At 42.0% G+C, this 16,620-nt stretch overlaps 2 protein-coding genes and 1 pseudogene across 4 annotated transcripts in view; all 3 read left to right on the top strand.

Annotated features, from left to right (window-relative positions):
* LOC126922741 (phospholipase A2-like) overlaps nt 1-4,647 on the top strand; it is a 118,793-nt pseudogene extending 114,146 nt beyond the window's left edge.
* Nucleotides 1-16,620, top strand: part of LOC126922670 (transmembrane protein 132C) — an 81,376-nt gene that overhangs the window by 39,049 nt on the left and 25,707 nt on the right. For all 3 annotated transcript variants that reach the window (XR_007712896.1, XM_050735452.1, XM_050735453.1), the window contains one exon: nt 13,222-14,326. Coding sequence is in view for 2 of the 3 variants with exons in the window: in XM_050735452.1 (XP_050591409.1) it covers nt 13,222-14,326 (1,105 nt within the window). In the remaining variant the exon portion in view is untranslated. The remainder of the gene's footprint in view (nt 1-13,221; nt 14,327-16,620) is intronic.
* LOC126922743 (phospholipase A2) lies at nt 10,195-12,720 on the top strand. Its single transcript, XM_050735613.1, has 4 exons — nt 10,195-10,483; nt 10,852-11,011; nt 11,902-12,060; nt 12,532-12,720. Exons 1-4 carry the CDS (start codon nt 10,339-10,341, stop codon nt 12,608-12,610), a joined length of 543 nt encoding a protein of 180 aa, XP_050591570.1. The 5' UTR covers nt 10,195-10,338; the 3' UTR covers nt 12,611-12,720.

The raw sequence follows: 16,620 nt of genomic DNA, 5'->3' as shown, positions 1-16,620 counted from the left end.
TTAATCTTTGATGCGCGGCTGATTTCTCTGCTATTTTTAATACAACGTATCGAACGTTTCGTTTAGCGAGAATCGAAGAACGAGAGTCGCGTTAACGTTGGTCGCGATTCGTCGCAACCTGCCGTTCCTGACATCCATTTCTTCGACACGGACTACAGCGTTTACGACAGAGACTCGTTTCTGTATTACGGAGAAGAGGATAGAGGAGAGACGACGGTGTCGTACGAGGAAATCGATGACTACGAACCCATCGGGCTCGAAAATATCCTTCACGGTATTTGCGAATGTCTGGAGCCTGTTCGTGAGACGGTACGCGCCCCGACGCCTCCGCCACCCGACCCTTTCGAGGGGTTTCTGGAAAGAATGAAACAGGAGGTAGACGAAGGCCGTCTCGAGATGCGTTTTCGAGTGGAGGGAATCGGTCCACCAGTCTCGACAAATCGCATTACAGCCGTGAGTCTGTGGCTGTCAGACTGTGCTCGTCGCCAGGAAGGGCTGGTTGGTCCGCGAAATATCAGACATTTTCTTTGCCCCGATCTTCAGGATTGCCAACACGATAACAACGTGGATTGAATGCGATCGATAGCTTGCACCGTGAGAAATATATCTGTCACACGATATATCCGTAGTTGAGTGGTCGCAATGAGCTATAAAAAGTATGTACATTGATCCGATAACGTTGAAATTCTTGTCTGGGTTCGTGACACATTATAGCGGATCGCGTAAGTAATTTGAACATTCACCAGAGAACAATTTTTTTATGAATACGTTACACGAAACTTTTTGAAATCCCATTCGCAACACGATGAGACAGTAGTATCGTGATTATAATATTTGTAAAATTTACGACCGACACAGAAACGTGTGCAGGTGATGTTCGTTACAAAAATATATTTGGTAAAAAAATTAGCGCCTATATAATAAATTTAATAAAAAGCCAGCATACAGCATAATCTTGGAGATATGTTTAGCGATGGAAATGGCCGTACTAATTATTGTTACTCACTAATGTAGTAATAATTGAACGTTCAAATATTTGGCGAAATCCACTTAAAAGATATCATGTATTATATCTTCTACACATTCGTTAGGAATTTTCAGATTCGTTTCAAATTTGATCAATGTAATCACCATAGTCGTGCTTCGTTACAGCGTTAATGAAATATTTGAAAACATTTTGCGTGACTCGCGTAATATGTTCGCGTTAATTCGATATCGTTGAAATTTTTGTCTGTCAATGTGACACAGAAAGAGACACGTGTTGCTGGGAAGTCTGCGCTCGTCCAGAAGCGCGATACACGTACATGCCCCTGTTCACGTTCGTGGTCCGCGATTCGAACTAACGAATAATTTACGTTGCAGAGATCATTAAAATATATAGACGGACGAATCGTGCGCGGCCACCTATAAAACATCAACGTGTTTCGACCGTTTGCATTTTATTTCGCGCCACGCAGAGATAATAACCGTCACGAAACGCACGCAACACACGCTGTTTGCCTTTTAACTTGGTGCATAAATTACGGCTGGTAACAGTGAAATTTATGCACGTTTCGGGCCATTTCAAATTCCTGTCGTGATTCGAAGTTTCGTCCAAATTCGTCGCATTACACGTTCGCTTCTGTAATTGGTCTTTCGGTGTTTTAAAAATTTTGTTGACCGATTATCGCATGGCCCGAACGTAATTTCTAAGAATGAAAGCAATGAAACTGGGCCATAAATGGGAAACACTTTCTCATATAAGCGTAAGAAACAGCCTACTGTGCAATTGTATTTCGAACACTGTCGGACTTCCGCCGGACAAAATTTGGAGGAAAAGTATCTCAAATACTACTTTAAGAAATTCTAGAAACAGAAGGAACCACTTGTCCTTCTGCTTTTCAATATTTCCCCGAGTTTTTGGGCCTCCATCGTATTCTCCCCCGTTTGTTTTCTGGCTGTTGCTCCACGTGTACCATGCAGGTCCTTGGATTGTCATGCGTTTTCGCACTCTGGCTCGTTTCTCACGTCTCTGTTCACGCATCTCAACCTGTTATGTTCAGAAATTCCGATCCATTTTCTGATACTGAAATTGAGGACGAACTGTCGGAGAGATGGATTCCTTCTTACAATTACACTAGGATATTTCCAGGTAAAAGCAAATGTAGACTTTATATTTTCTATGTGATTCGCTTACAGTAAAAGATCGTTTTCGTCTAATACGAACATCCAAACTGACGAGCGGACAAAATAAAGTCGGTCGCTGCGTACTTTTAATAAATTAAACGAATGTTCGTTAGAATTTTACATTCAATTTTTGAAGATTTTATCAGCAAAAAGTATTAAAAGTTCCTATGCACAGGGCGAGTGGGTAGAAACCACTGGCGAAAATAGTTCGTTATCTAGCGACTTTATCAAGAAATGATCACACTCTTTAACTTCTACCTCAATAAATTTCATCTCGAGCATATTTTGATAAAGTCAATAAACAACGAGTTATTTCTCTTTTTACTGACTCACCCTGTTTAGTCTATTCGTTATGGACGTTCTCCATGTTCTTATATTCCCTTCCCGCAGATACATTATGGTGCGGCATAGGTAATATATCAAGTGGACCGGATCAGTTAGGGCGTTTGAAATCAACAGATGCATGCTGCCGAACTCACGATATGTGTCCCGATGTAATCGACGCTTATCAGAAGAAACACGGATTAACTAATCACGCCTTTTACAGCAGGTTTTTTCTTAACGTTGTTCTTATTCTCCGCGCTTTTGCCGGAATTCTTTCTAGCGCGAAGCCCGCGGCATCGGTGCCGAACCAAAGGGAAGTTTCTTTTCTAGCGCGCTCGTGTTTCGAGGCAGACGTTCGAAATTAATTCTTCTTCCTCGGAGCGACGTTGTTTCTCGTAAGGGGTGCAGGATTTTCCTACAGTGTTGCACAGAGCGAGACTGTAACGTTGGCTTTCAAGCCTGACGCGGACAACATCCAGGCCGTTAAACGTTCTACTTTTATCATAGAACTACGCGAATGTTAACGAGCGCGGTAATGCCAGGTTCGCGTGAACGCCTACGCGGAATTTTCGTCCGGAATCGACCAAATGTCCAGTATCCAGTGAGAAATTGCGCACGATTAGACATAACGCTATGCGCGAATTGTAGGCGTGCCTAGCCGGTTGCTACCTCGTATGAATCATTCGCCGTGCATATCGAACGCTAGTCGAGTCAAGATGAGAAGCCGGAATTTGTATCTCGGTTACTTTTCCTTGCAAGCTGCTCCTTGAAACTCGGAAAATGAAACCCATCATCGAACAGTTGCGATCCGATGTAGAACTTTCATCTTGCCGACGTACTATTCCATTTAAGTAAGTTTTTTACTTTTCTAACCGAACCGTGGGTGCCATAATACGTAGGATCATAAGGTTCCTACTACTATTTATTCGATAGATATGAAAATACATTAAAATTTTTAACGACTTTTAGAAATAGCTTATTCGCTATCAACTAGTTGGAGTTAAATTTCAAATGTTCCTTCGATTGCAAGTGGTCAACTTTAAAAGCTTCAATAAGCAGATTTGGACATTTTTCGAACAGGTTAAGTTGCGACTGCGACGAGAAGTTCCGTCAGTCTTAAAACATCGGAAGACGAAACAAGCGCCAAGATGGTAGGATTCGGTTATTTCACCATATTAAGAACGCAATGCTTCCGAGTGGATTATCCTATCGTGGACTGCATAGAAAGATCCTGGTTGTAAGTGTAATTAACGTTCGATACGGACGGATGATTGTTTTCCTGTGAATTTCAGCGAACAAAGAGCAGAGCATGACAAAATAACTTTTCATTCTCCTGCGCGATAATGTATGAAATAGTATCTCAATGTAATGTCTGTGTCAAATAGTATCTCAATAGTAATCAATGGAACAGAGAGAGAGTTACAATTTATATATTATCGATCTCATGCTGAATTGTGCAATTTCGAATCAAATATAAGGGCGATCGTATAACTTATAGATATCATTTTTAAAACTATTTTATCATCGATCTCGTTACTGTCACACAAGCATTTATTATACATTAATATTAGATACATAGTATTAGTCCAATTGTGCAAGAGACTCTAGTTATGTAACAAATTTAGAACAATATATTGCAACGTATGAATGGTATACTGTCTAGTGTACAGAATAACGTATACAGAAATGTTCAGAAATCGCCGCAAGAATACCCGATCGAGTATATTTCCTCGTACAGTCCAATGGACTGGATTATGAAATATACATGAAACAAAGCACGCTCGTATCACGCAGTCTCGCTGATCTATCGCAAATACAATACATATTCGTCTAGCAAAGAAATAATCGCGCAGAAATACAAACTACGATCATCTCAAAGAGAATCTTCTTACAATTACAGTTTGAGACGTTGTAAGAAGTACAAGTTCGATACGAAAGGTCAGAAAAAGTATCAGTGGTTCGATTTACTTGAATACTAATCTTAAGGGCGATCCACAGACGACATCGAACATCTTCAAAAAAGTCGATATTGTAGAACTCAATTTGCAACAAAGTTTCAAAATAGCAGCGTAAGGATATAAATGTCACAGCCTATCAAAATTACGATATGTCGCAGATATTCACAGGCTAAATAAAACGTCGATAGAACCTTCTAAATTCACAGAATAATTTGTTCCTAATTTCCCGTCAGATCGGGGATTTATTAAGACGATGAGAGAAATGCGCGGATCGCACGAAACTAATTTTGGCTCTCAACACATTCGCGTCCGGTGGCAGCAACGTGTTGTCAGGTGTTAGTGTTTGATGATACCACGTTGGTATCGTACGGAAGTCGACCTTCTGCCTAAACTATACGAACTTGGAATTTTTTACCAGAAAAACACCGGCTACTGATTAAAATTGCTAATAAATTTAGGCGGGCGACGAAGCGTTTATAGTATAAGCGGAAAGTGGGTGCAGAAGTGCTGCGCATGAATTTTCACGAGACTGTTTGGCTACTTTGAATATCCATAAAAGTATTTTTAATGATATTATAAAAGATATCTGTAGATGTTTTATTATCGAGCAATCTATATTCGCGCACGTTAAAGATACAAATGGATAATAAAATATCATGAACACGTTCGTTATTATCATCGATGGAAACAGATCGTATTTTGTTTCTTGCGCTTACGTACGATATATTTAATAATACGATGTACTTTTTAAATCAGAGTACGAGTATTTTGCTTAATACGACGCGAGAAACGGAAGTGCCAAAAAACGAAAAAGCAAAGATAGGAAAAACGAAAGATTAATCCGAAATAATGTACCATATATTCTATGTGTATAACCGAAAGATAATAACCATCACGAACCGCACGTAACACGCGTTGTTTTAACTTGTAGATAAATTTATGCACGTTTCGTGGCGTTCCACATTCCTGTCGTGATTCGATCATTCGTTTCAAATTTGTTCCATCACAGGTCTACTTTTGTACTTATTTCTCGACGTTTACAAATTTTATTGGCAAATTATCGCATCGACCGAACGTAATTTCCACGATCAGTGGCGCTGAAACTGGGTCGTAAATGGGAAATATTTCCTTATATAAGTCTAAGCAATAGCCAAACGTGCACTTATACTCTGTTCATCGTCGGAAGGAACCGCATCTAGCTCTGCTTTTCGGCATTTTCCGAGCCTTTGGACCTTCATCTTCTTTATTTTCGCCTCTTTTTCCGCCTGCCGTGTACCATGCGGATCCTGGAATTGTCGTGCGTTCTCGCTCTCTGGCTCTTCTTCCACTTCTCTCTTCGCACACATCAGCGTGTTATGTTCAGAGATTTGCTGACAATGAAATGATAAAATCATCGGAGAGGATAATATTCCTACGTACAAGCAAATTTGGACTTTACGCTATGGAAGTGCATCGCGGAGTTTTCATCCACCGTGAAAGATCATTTTCGTCCAAGACGGTCAGCCAAACCGACGAACGAACAAAGCAAAGCCACTAAAGTACATTTACATACATTTGATAAATTCAGTGGATCATCCTGACGTATTCGTGTTCGTTAGAACAATATTCAGCGCCGATAGAAGAAGAACAGCGTCACATCGCTACGATAGTTTTCATCATTTCCGACTCTTGAGAATTTCGTGAAGGAAGCTATTCGTTATTCGTGTTCTTATATTTCCTTCCGCCAGGAACATTATATCGCGGACACGGCGATAAATCAACCTGGAAAACGGGGATGTAAGGCAATGAAACAGACACACGCTGCCGAACTCACGATTCGTGTACCGATCTAATCGTGGCATTAAGCACGGATTATATAATTCTATCGATTATACCAGCTTCTTCCCAACTTTGTTCTTCATCTTGCGTGCTTTTCTCAAACTTCTTTTCACCGCGATGCTCGCGGCATCGGTGCTGAATCAGAGAGACGTTTCTTTCCTTGCGCGAACGCATCTTCAGGCAACCGCTTTGAATTAGTTCTTCCTCCTCGGAATAGCGGAGCGACGGTTCTTCTCGCAAGGAATGCACGATTTTCCCAGAGTAGATGACAGACGATGACCGTAACGTCGCTTTGCAAATCATACGCAACCAACGTCCGCGTCGTTCAACGACTCAAATTCTGTCATATAGAAGCAGGCGAATGTTAACGATCGCGGTAATACCGAGTTCGCGTGAACGCCCACACGGAATTTTTATCCGGAATCCACCGAATGTCCAGTATTGAATGAGAAATTAAGCGTTTAGGCGTAACGCTGCGCGCGATTTGTAGGCGTGCCTAGTCGGATGCTACCTCGCGTGAATCATTCGCTGTGAATGTCGTACTCTGGCCAAGTCAGAATCAGAAACTCTTTGTCGCCCGTCGAATTAATACAGCGATCAGTTTCTTGCGAGATTCTTCCGGGAAAATGGGAAATCATTCTCTGTCTCAGGCAACCCTTTGCCATCTCACGTAGAACTGCTATGGACGTCCTATTTCATTTGTTTCCCTCTTTTCAATTTCAACGCACAAAGCGTTTCTTACTTTTCTAGTCAAATCGTAGGAATGTAATACACAGCAGTACGAAGTGTCTATTATTTATGCTGAAAATACAGAGATACATTAGTGTTTTAAACAACGTTTAAAAATGGTTTATTCGACCGTGAACTAGTTGGAATTAAATTTTAAATGTCCCTTCGAATGCAAGTGGTTAATCGCGGACGTTTCAATGGAAACGCGGAACGATGCAGAGTTGATATAGAAAGATAAGTAAATGGAAGATCGGATTGGACATTTGTAGAACGGGTTAAGTTGCGACTGTGACGAAGAGTTTCGCCGTTGTCTTCACAATTCGCGGGAAACAATTAGCGTCAAGCTGGTAGTGGAAACGTATTTCACTTTCGTGTTAACGAAATGCTTCCGACTGGATTATCCTATCGTGCTGTGTAAAACCAGATCCTTGATGTAAGTGTAATTATCGTTCGATGCAGACGAACGATCTTTTCTCGTGTTCTCACAGACAGCACGAAAGGCTAGCGAATAGAGAACAAAACATGAGAAAATAACTGTTTATTCTCTTGTACAATAATTTATCAAACGGTAAAACCAGTGAATTAAAAAGTTACAATTTCTACGTTGCTGATTTATTCTTGGGAATTCTACAATTTCAAATAAAACAACATGGAAATAACTTACGATTTGTGGAGTTAATTTCTAAAATTCCGTTTGCTTTATCGTCAAACTTGACACTCAACTTGTCACAGAAGAATTTATTACGCGTGACGCAGCCTCGCAGATCTGCCGCAAGTATTCGTCCATCAAAGAAATAATCCACCCAAGTAATTTTAACGAAAACCTTCTTGCAATGATCTCTTACAACTTTGAAGAGCGGCTTCTTACAATTACAGTTACCTCGAAAAAGTACCAGTGGTCCGATTTACCCGAATGCTAACGATACTTGGACGAATCATAAGCACGATATCGAGTATCTTTGAAAAGATCAATATTTTAGCTTAAACTTGTAATAAAGGCGCGAAACAGTTGCATAAAAATAAATGTCGCACCCTATCGGACGTACGACATGGCGGAAACGTTGACGAGCGAGATAAACGAGTTTCTTTTGCGCGCGTAGCTCTCGTACGGAGGGGAAGAATGGTAAAAAAAAGAAGGAAATTACATGGAAACGGGAGAAGCACACGGCAACGAGCGAGTAGCGCAAAAGATAAGCGAGCAGAGTTGAATTGGTCTCGGCTTTCCGCGCGTTTTCCTCCATTTTACGCGAGAGGGTGTGCGGGCACCTGGCGCTTAGCGGAGGATTTCCCCGGAAATTTATGTCCGGATCGAGCGCAGCCGCGCCACGCCACGAGCCACGCCACGCCTCGCCCCGCCGATTTACAATTTCTCCCGCTTACCTGTGTGAACTTTCGAACGCGGATAAGTACGCGAACTTTGTTTCAGCGAAGGAAATATTCCCGAACACTACGCTTTATCGAGACTGTCCCGTGTCTCTCGACCAGTCTGGCGAAACGAATTTTTCGATTTATGAAAGAAACGGAGTGCTGCCTCGAGCGGCCCGATACTATAATGCCATACTGGCTATGCTATATTAGGCAAATGACGTGGTATCCGGGAAATCGTTGATATTTCTACACGACTTTCCACTCGAACTTTTATCTGGCAAATCTTTATCGGAACATCTCGGCTCGGAACGACAGATTCCCTGGTGTAATAAGCTGGACAGCGTCGGTGCTTCCGAGACCGAATCGAACGATGTTTCGAGTTGCTGGATTCGCGGGCTCAAAGTGCTTCACCGTGTTCGTTTCTATGTTAATTTAACGCAGCCTATAAATTCGCAGAATTTCTTGCTTTTAATATAAACATGCTATATCGAGGATTTATTAGGGCGCGAAGGAAAATACGCGGATTTTGTGAAACTAATTTAGCCTCTTAATATAAGCTGAACGTGTATGCAGAAGTGTTGCACACGGATTTTGACGAGACTGTTTGGCTACCTGGGTGTACACGGCCGAATATCCGTTCGAAGTACGTTGAAATATTTGGAGCTCGGAGGAAAAAACACGATAAATGTACGTTTGAAGATCACATTCGGGGAATGTACGAAATTAATTTTCATTCGTTACAGGATAAACGTGTATGAAGAAAATGTTGCACACGAAGTTTGATCGAACGTTTTATCTGGATTGCATAATAAAGTATATCTATTTGATGTAACCGATGAAGATCATGCTAAATCTATATTCGAAGACCATGTATGATAAATACGTACAGTTGACTTTCTATCTACTATGTCGTTTGGTGGCTAAAGAGAAGTATTTTAATACGAAATGATCGAAGAAGAGAATAATCTGGTAGATTCGACGATACAAGACTTTTGAAAATTGGCGATAAATAAATGACGCTTTGCGAGAAACGTGTAATATTAATTTACTCGTTCGACTTGATTAATATTCGACTGTATAATTAATCGTATTAATGTTTTTTAAATGCTCAAGAAAATGATCGATACACGTATTCTATCACAAAATAAACTTGCCGCGTGCAAACGTGTATTATGTTATAAAGTTTTCCAGAAAAACCACGATAAGATAAAGTATTTTGAATAATATAATAAAAAATATCTATAGTTATTTTATTGACGAGTAACATACGTTCGTGTACTTTAAAGACACAAATCGATAATAAAAAGTTAACATCGCATAAAATTATGAACACGTTCGCCGCTATAACGGATGCGAATAAATCGTATTCTCTTCTTTATACTTGTGTACGATATATTAAATAATGCAATATACTTTTCAGATTAGATTGCGAATATTCAGCAGCGAATGTGTTAAAAGATTAAAAAGTTGGAAAAGCGTAGTTTAGACACGAGTTTTAATCGAAAATAACGACCTATATATTCTATATGTATAACGGAAAGATAATGACTATCACGAAACGCACGCAACATATGCTGTTTACCTTTTAACTTCGTGCATAAATTACGTCTGGTAGCAATTAAATTTATGCACGTTTCGGACCATTTCAAATTCCTGTCGTGATTCCAGCATTTGTCCAAATTCGATGCGTTACACGTTCGCTTCCGTACTCGCTTTCCGGCATTTTAAAATTTTGTTGGTCGATTATCGCGTCGCCCAAACATAATTTCCACGATTAGAAGCAATGGAACTAGGTCGTAAATAGAGGGTGCGTTCTCATATAAATCTAAGGAACGGCCAAGCGTGCGCTTGTACCCTGAGCACCATCGGAAGAAATCGCTCTTCGTCGAGCGTTCGATCGTCGCCCGAGCCGATTTAGACCTGCACCTTCTCGATCTTTTCGATTCTTTTTTGCTCCTGCTGTTCCACGTGTACCATGCGGACTCTGGAGTTGTGCGTTTTCACTTTCTGGCTTTGCCTGCACGTCTCTGTCCACGCATTTCAGCATATTCCGTACAGAGACGCCTATCCATTTGCCGACAGTGATATGGTAGAAGTATCGGACAGGATAATATTCCCAGGTAAAGGCAAATTTGGACTTTACGCTTTGAACATGCATTTTTCCTCTACGTTCATCACATTCGTCATTCAGCATTTCAGCCACGGTGAGACATCATTTTCGTGCAAGACCGAAACCGACGAACGAACAGAGTAAAGCCAGCGGCTACATACTTTTAATGAATCGAATCGTCTGACGTATCATGTGACGGATCATTCTGACGTGCTCGTGTTCGTTAGCAGAAAATCCCGTCAGTACACGCATTCGTTGTAACCATGTCCTGATAGATGAACGGCGTCACATCGCCAATGTAGTTTTCCTCATTTTCAATTCTCCGGAATTTCGCGAAGAAAAATGTCTTACATATAAGCTTATATTTCCTTCCACCAGGAACATTATGGTGCGGAAACGGTAACATAGCAAATGGAACGAACCAATTAGGGTCATGGAAGGAAACGGACGCATGTTGCCGAACTCACGATATGTGTCCCGACCTAATCGAGGCTCACGGCTCTAAACACGGACTAACTAATTCCGCTGATTATACGAGGTTTTTTTCCAACTTTCTTCTTATTCTTTACTCTTTTCCCGCAGTTCTTTTTACCGCGACGCCCACGGCATCGGTGCTGAACCAGAGAGATGTTTCTTTTCTGGCGAGGTCGTGTCTTGAGGCGGCCGTTTTTAAATTAGCTCTTCCTCGAAGCGATGCCCTTTCTACGTGCACATTTTCCCCGGCCGTAGATAAAGTCTCGAATATCAGTTTTCAAACTGGAAGGCAACCAACGTTCGGGTCGATTCAACCTTTATCATAAAACCAGCCGAGAGTGTTAACGAGCGCGGTAATATCGGATTCGAGTGAACGCCCACTCGGTATTTTTGTCCGGAATCGACCAAATGTCCAGCGTTCGATGAGAAATTGCGCGCGATTAGGCGTAACGTTGCGCGCGACTTGTAGGCGTGCCGAGTTAGATTCTACATCGCGTGAATCATTCGCTGTGAATATCGAACTCTAGTGGAGTCAGTAGCAGAAGCTGTTGCCCGTCGAATTCCTACAACGAACAATTGCTCGTGAGATACTGCTGGGAAAATGGGAAATTACACTCGTTCGCTCTTTTGTCATCTTACGTAGAGCTGCTATCGACGTTCAATTTTATTCGATTTTTTTCAGCTTTAATATACAGGGTGTTTCTTACTTTTCTAGTCAAACCGTAGGAGCATAATACACAGGAGTATAAATTATTGGCTATTATTTATTCTAAAACTAGAAAAATACGCTTAAACTTTAAACAACTCGTGAAGATAATTTGTGGTGTATGAACATGTTGGAATTAAATTTCAAATGTTGCTTCCACTACAAACGATTGATCGTGAACAAAGCGAAACGTTGATACGTTGAAACGATGAGAAAATGGAAGATCGGATGTGAAATTTCTTCAACAGGTTAAGCTGCGAGTGTGACGAAGAGTTCCGCCATTGTCTTCACAATTCGGGGGACACCGTTAGTGCCGGGCTTGTAGGAAGAACTTATTTCACCATGTTAAGAACGCAATGCTTCCGATTGGATTATCCTATCGTGAAATGCAAAGTCAAATCCACCATGTAAGTGTAATTACTGGTCGAATCAGCGAACGAATCATTTTTTCTCGTGAATTGTCGCAAAGAGCGGTGAAAGTTAGCGAACAGAGAGCAGAGCATGGAAAAATAACTTTTTATTCTCGTGCGTAATAATTCATCAAATGATGGATGAAAAAAGGATGCGAATGAAAAAGTTACGATTTCCACGTTACCGATTTGCTTTTTGAAATTTTACAACTTCAAATCAAATAGGGTAATGAAGCAACTTATGATTTGTAGAATTAATTTCTAAAATTTCATTTGCTTCATCGTGAAACTTGATAATCAACTTGTCACAGAAGAATTTATTACGCGTGACGCAGCCTCGCAGATCTGTCGCAAGTATTCGTCTATCGAAGAAATAATCGCGCAGAAATTTCGAGCCAAGTAATTTTAACGAAAACTTTCTTGCAATGATCCGTTCCAATTTTAAACAGGATCTTCTTACAATTACAGCTTAAGACGTTGCAAGGAGTACGAGTTCGATACAACTGCCCCGAAGAAGTACCAGTGGTTCGACGTACTTCAGTACTAAGGAAAATGCAACAGACCTAAAATATTATATTGTAACGATATTTTACCTAAACTTGTAATAAAGTTGCAGATTGGCCGCATAAAAATAAATATCCCACCCTATCAAACTTACGACATGGTGAAAAAGTTGAATTCCTTTTACGCGCGTAGCTCTCGTACGGAGGAAAAGGGTTGTAAAGAAAGAATGAAAATTACATCGAAACAGGGGAAGAACGAGGAAGCGAGATGCGATATATTTAATAATAATGCGCTATATTTTCAAAGTTAAACCATGAATATTTCAAATCTGCGTATATGATCCAGGCAGCGAACCTATGAAAAAACGTAACGATAAAAAGCAGAAGAACATAGTTTAGACACGAGTTTAATTAGAAATAGTGACCTGTACGTAGCCATAGATAACTTGAACCTTCCATACACCAAGTGCTTGGCAAAGTTTGCAAGTGCTCGTTCGAGTGGTTGTCTTTCGATCTCTGAAGCAATGTAGCTCTTCTCGCAGCATATTTTCTCTCTGCCAAACATTTATCCGCGGTCGTGTTAACCGCAAACCTGTCTCCATTCCTAACTCTTATCCATTCGTCGTTACCAATTTAAATTATTATTTGGTTTCAGACGTGGCTGCCTCGGTGGAGGTTCACTTCGAGAACAAGGATGGGGGATTTTTCTTGAAGCACATACCGAGGCAATACTATCCTGTTCGAGGGGATTCTATCTCGTCGATATCTCCATCGACGGGCACATTATCTAACGGGGTTCTGTCTCCACCGCCAGGCTCCGTACTCTCGAGAGACAAATTCACGGTGTTTCAGACGAGCGAGCCGGTGTCCGTTCGGGCGACCTATGGGCCATTTAGCACGAAACAGACCGTACCGGCTCGCTACATAGTTCCAGATCCGTTGGACGCGTTACCAGGCCCGGAAACGAGGCGAAACCTAACAGCGGCGACGATTCTGGACGCGCAGGAGTTAGGTGCGCGTCATTTGGACATGTCCGCTCATCTGGTTGGAAACAGCGTGCCTCGTGACTCGCCCGTGCTAAGAGTGCTCTTTCACGCCGGAAGCGAGACAGGCGGAAGGCGTCAGTTGCTTCTCGCTCGACATCAAAGAGTCTGTGTGGTCCTGCACGCGAGCTTGGCCGCTCCATCGAGGAGCACTGCCAACAGGAACAACAATGGTAGACCTTATTCCTCTTCCTCGTCTACTTCTTCTTCCTCTTCATCTTCCTCCTCCTCTTCCTCCTCTTCTTCCTCTTCCTCTAGTTCTTCGTCCGCTTCCGCGCTAACGGCAGCGTGCAGCCCCGATGGAGAGAACGGAGTCTGTTTGGCACAGATCACCATACCAGCCGATTGGTGGGCACCGTTACCTCCTCCGGACGCTTCTGGCCGGGTCAAGGTCGCCAAGAGCCTGCCCAGGCTCGTGCAGGTAGCTTACTCCGTGCTCGAGCCACGAGCAGAGGAGGCTGGCTCGCCTGACAACGGGGCTGGCTTCTGCAGACCCAGAGTTCAGATTCAGCCCGTCACGCCACTGGGTCAGGTACCTCTGGCTCCGAACCGGGCCGATTATAAGGAGCTCAAGGCCGACGATTCGCTGACACTCCTGGTGCCCCACGGGCCCCTTTATCCGAGGTCTCGGTTACACGTTCCAGCGTTCCTGCATCCGTCCAAGGTTACCGATCCGAGACAGGAAAGGCCATCGATCGTGATCGCTGTGTATCTCAGGTGAGAGATCGTTTCTTTGCTAGTCCTTGACACGAAGAAAGAAATTGCGCTTTTAACGCGGGAAACGATTTTTCGATCGTTTGAGCAGTGTATTAGGTTGTCCAAAAAGTGCCTTTCTCTTACAGACGTATCTTTATACAAACATGAAGCCTAATCTGTAGAACGTTGTGATCTTTATCTTGATAGAACAAAATGGATCATACGTAATTCGATAAAATAATATAAAACGGAAAATGTTGTGCACCCATTATTTCCTTATAAAACGAAAGAAACTTTTCGGACGACCTGATGTTAGATCGGACAAAGGGCGAACTGTTTTTAGTTGTGCAAATTATTAGCGTTAATTACGCAGACGATGGAAGAACGTGGTATACGTAGCAACGATTTGCCTACATTGTTTCCAGGAATATCCATCGAAATATTCTCAAACAATTTACCCGATTTGAGCGTCGTCGAAAATGTCTGGCGAGTGCATATTTCTGGCTCACCACTGCATTAACCGATTTGAAGATAAAAATTCTGAATATTTAGCCAAACAACGAGAACGCAAAGTTTCTGATAACTGAGCTGCGAATTGCTATTTATACGTGTAACAGCTTAGCTTAGTCAATGAATTTTATTATTACAACGTGATCGCGTCTCCAAAATTTACTGAAAAAATGAAACGTGTTGAAGCGGTTCTAATCGAGTAGCGGGGGGTTGTACACGATGGGGAAGGTGGTGGTGTTTCATTCATTAACTCAGCTAAAATTGGTGATAAAAGTGGGCTGGCAAAATCTAAATTTCAAAAAAGCGACTTACGTTATAAATGGAACTTGATAGAAGGAAATAAAACACGTATAAAATAATGTGTAAAAAATATACATTTAACGCTTCAGAAAATTAGGAAAAATTTAACGAACAATACGACCGTGGAATACGGAACGCAGAACTGTATTATTCTGTGCCGCGGGAGTTTCCTCTATATCAGCTGGATTACTGCGAATCGCGATGAAACTGCATTACATCGTAAAGCGGTTAAAAATATTTTAAACGTTGAATCTCGCGGCGAGAGACGCGGTTACCCGTTCCATCGGGAAGTTAGTTACATAATAGCGAATTAGCGATAACGGTGGTGCTGTTCGAATTCGTTGCGTTTCTTTTCTACGTAATTACGAGCCGTTGGAAAAGTAATTACGAAAAAGACGAAGCACGTTTTCGCAACAGAGAAACTTGCCAGACGAAACGAGCAGCTCGAGATCGCGCGTAGAGTCGAGCGTTCGCAGGGCTTCTTCGTTTCGTGCTCGTTTCAAGTTCAAGATAATCGTTGTTCCAACATACTTGCCAACTTCCATTCGATTTTTCGTTTTCCTGACCGCAGCGTCGCTCGGAAAATACACCGACGAGATACGGCAAAGATTCTGCGAGCTCCTGAAATTTATTTTGCTCGCTCGTTCGTCCGTTTTTCGTCCACGCGAGCGAAACTGTCTTAATGCACCCCTCGGGAGAGTAACGGGAGTGGCATGGAAAAAAGATCTGGAACAGAGAGGAGGAACAGGAATTTTCTAATTGGATGAATTGTCAAGCACCTCGCGTAAAGTTACAACTTTTCCATTGTTAGTAAACTCTCCAACAGTTTCCTGCTCCTTGTCACCGACGTTTCGTTCGTGCTCGCATAAGCGATTCGCGGGCTGCACCACGGCAATCAGGCTCTTTCAACAATTCTATCGTGACCCCTTTTCTAACTCGACATCGTTGCTTGATAATTGCTATCGAAGCTGACTCGTTGAAAAAGTCTGGTTAGATTCATGGACCAGCCAGTCCATGGACCCGATTCTATGAATACAAGAAACAGTCGCGCCTTCTGTTAAAGTAGATGGAAAAGGTGTTTCGTATTGTACACGCGAAACGATGCTTCTTAAGCCGGATTCGCGTGCATGTATGTTCAGGAAAGTCTAGATTTTCAAGAGCTGTGCTTTCGTGGAAATCCATCGCTTAGATCGAATCAATTTCCCGCGGGCAATTTTTTCGTTTTCAATCTCTCTCTCTCTCTCTCTCTCTCTCTCTCTCTCTCTCTCTCTCTCTCTCTCTCTCTCTCTCTCTCTCTCTCTCTCTCTCTCTCTCTAAAAGGTTTCTAAAAGAAAACCCCGGACGCATTAAAATGAAACGCGTTTCGATCGATATGCGAGAATAGAAATTAGATCGTATGGAGGAATAGTCTGGTGCGAAATTAGTTTCAGCAAGACGATTCGCGCTCTGATTGGGATTAAGCCTATCCCTTTAACGAGAAATCAAGAGCGCTATCTTCGCTCGCT

Source organism: Bombus affinis, chromosome 12 (assembly GCF_024516045.1).
Source record: "Bombus affinis isolate iyBomAffi1 chromosome 12, iyBomAffi1.2, whole genome shotgun sequence".
Lineage (NCBI taxonomy): Eukaryota > Metazoa > Arthropoda > Insecta > Hymenoptera > Apidae > Bombus > Bombus affinis.
Note: the sequence above shows the minus strand (reverse complement) of the source record. Positions and strands in the feature narration are given on the sequence as shown.

Coding starts and splice junctions, on each gene's coding strand:
- LOC126922743 (XM_050735613.1), top strand. CDS start 10,339: ATGCGGACTCTGGAGTTGTGCGTTTTCACTTTCTGGCTTTGCCTGCAC. Junction 11,012..11,901: donor AATTCCGCTGATTATACGAG/GTTTTTTTCCAA, acceptor TTTCTTCAACAG/GTTAAGCTGCGAGTGTGACG. Junction 12,061..12,531: donor TGCAAAGTCAAATCCACCAT/GTAAGTGTAATT, acceptor TTACAATTACAG/CTTAAGACGTTGCAAGGAGT.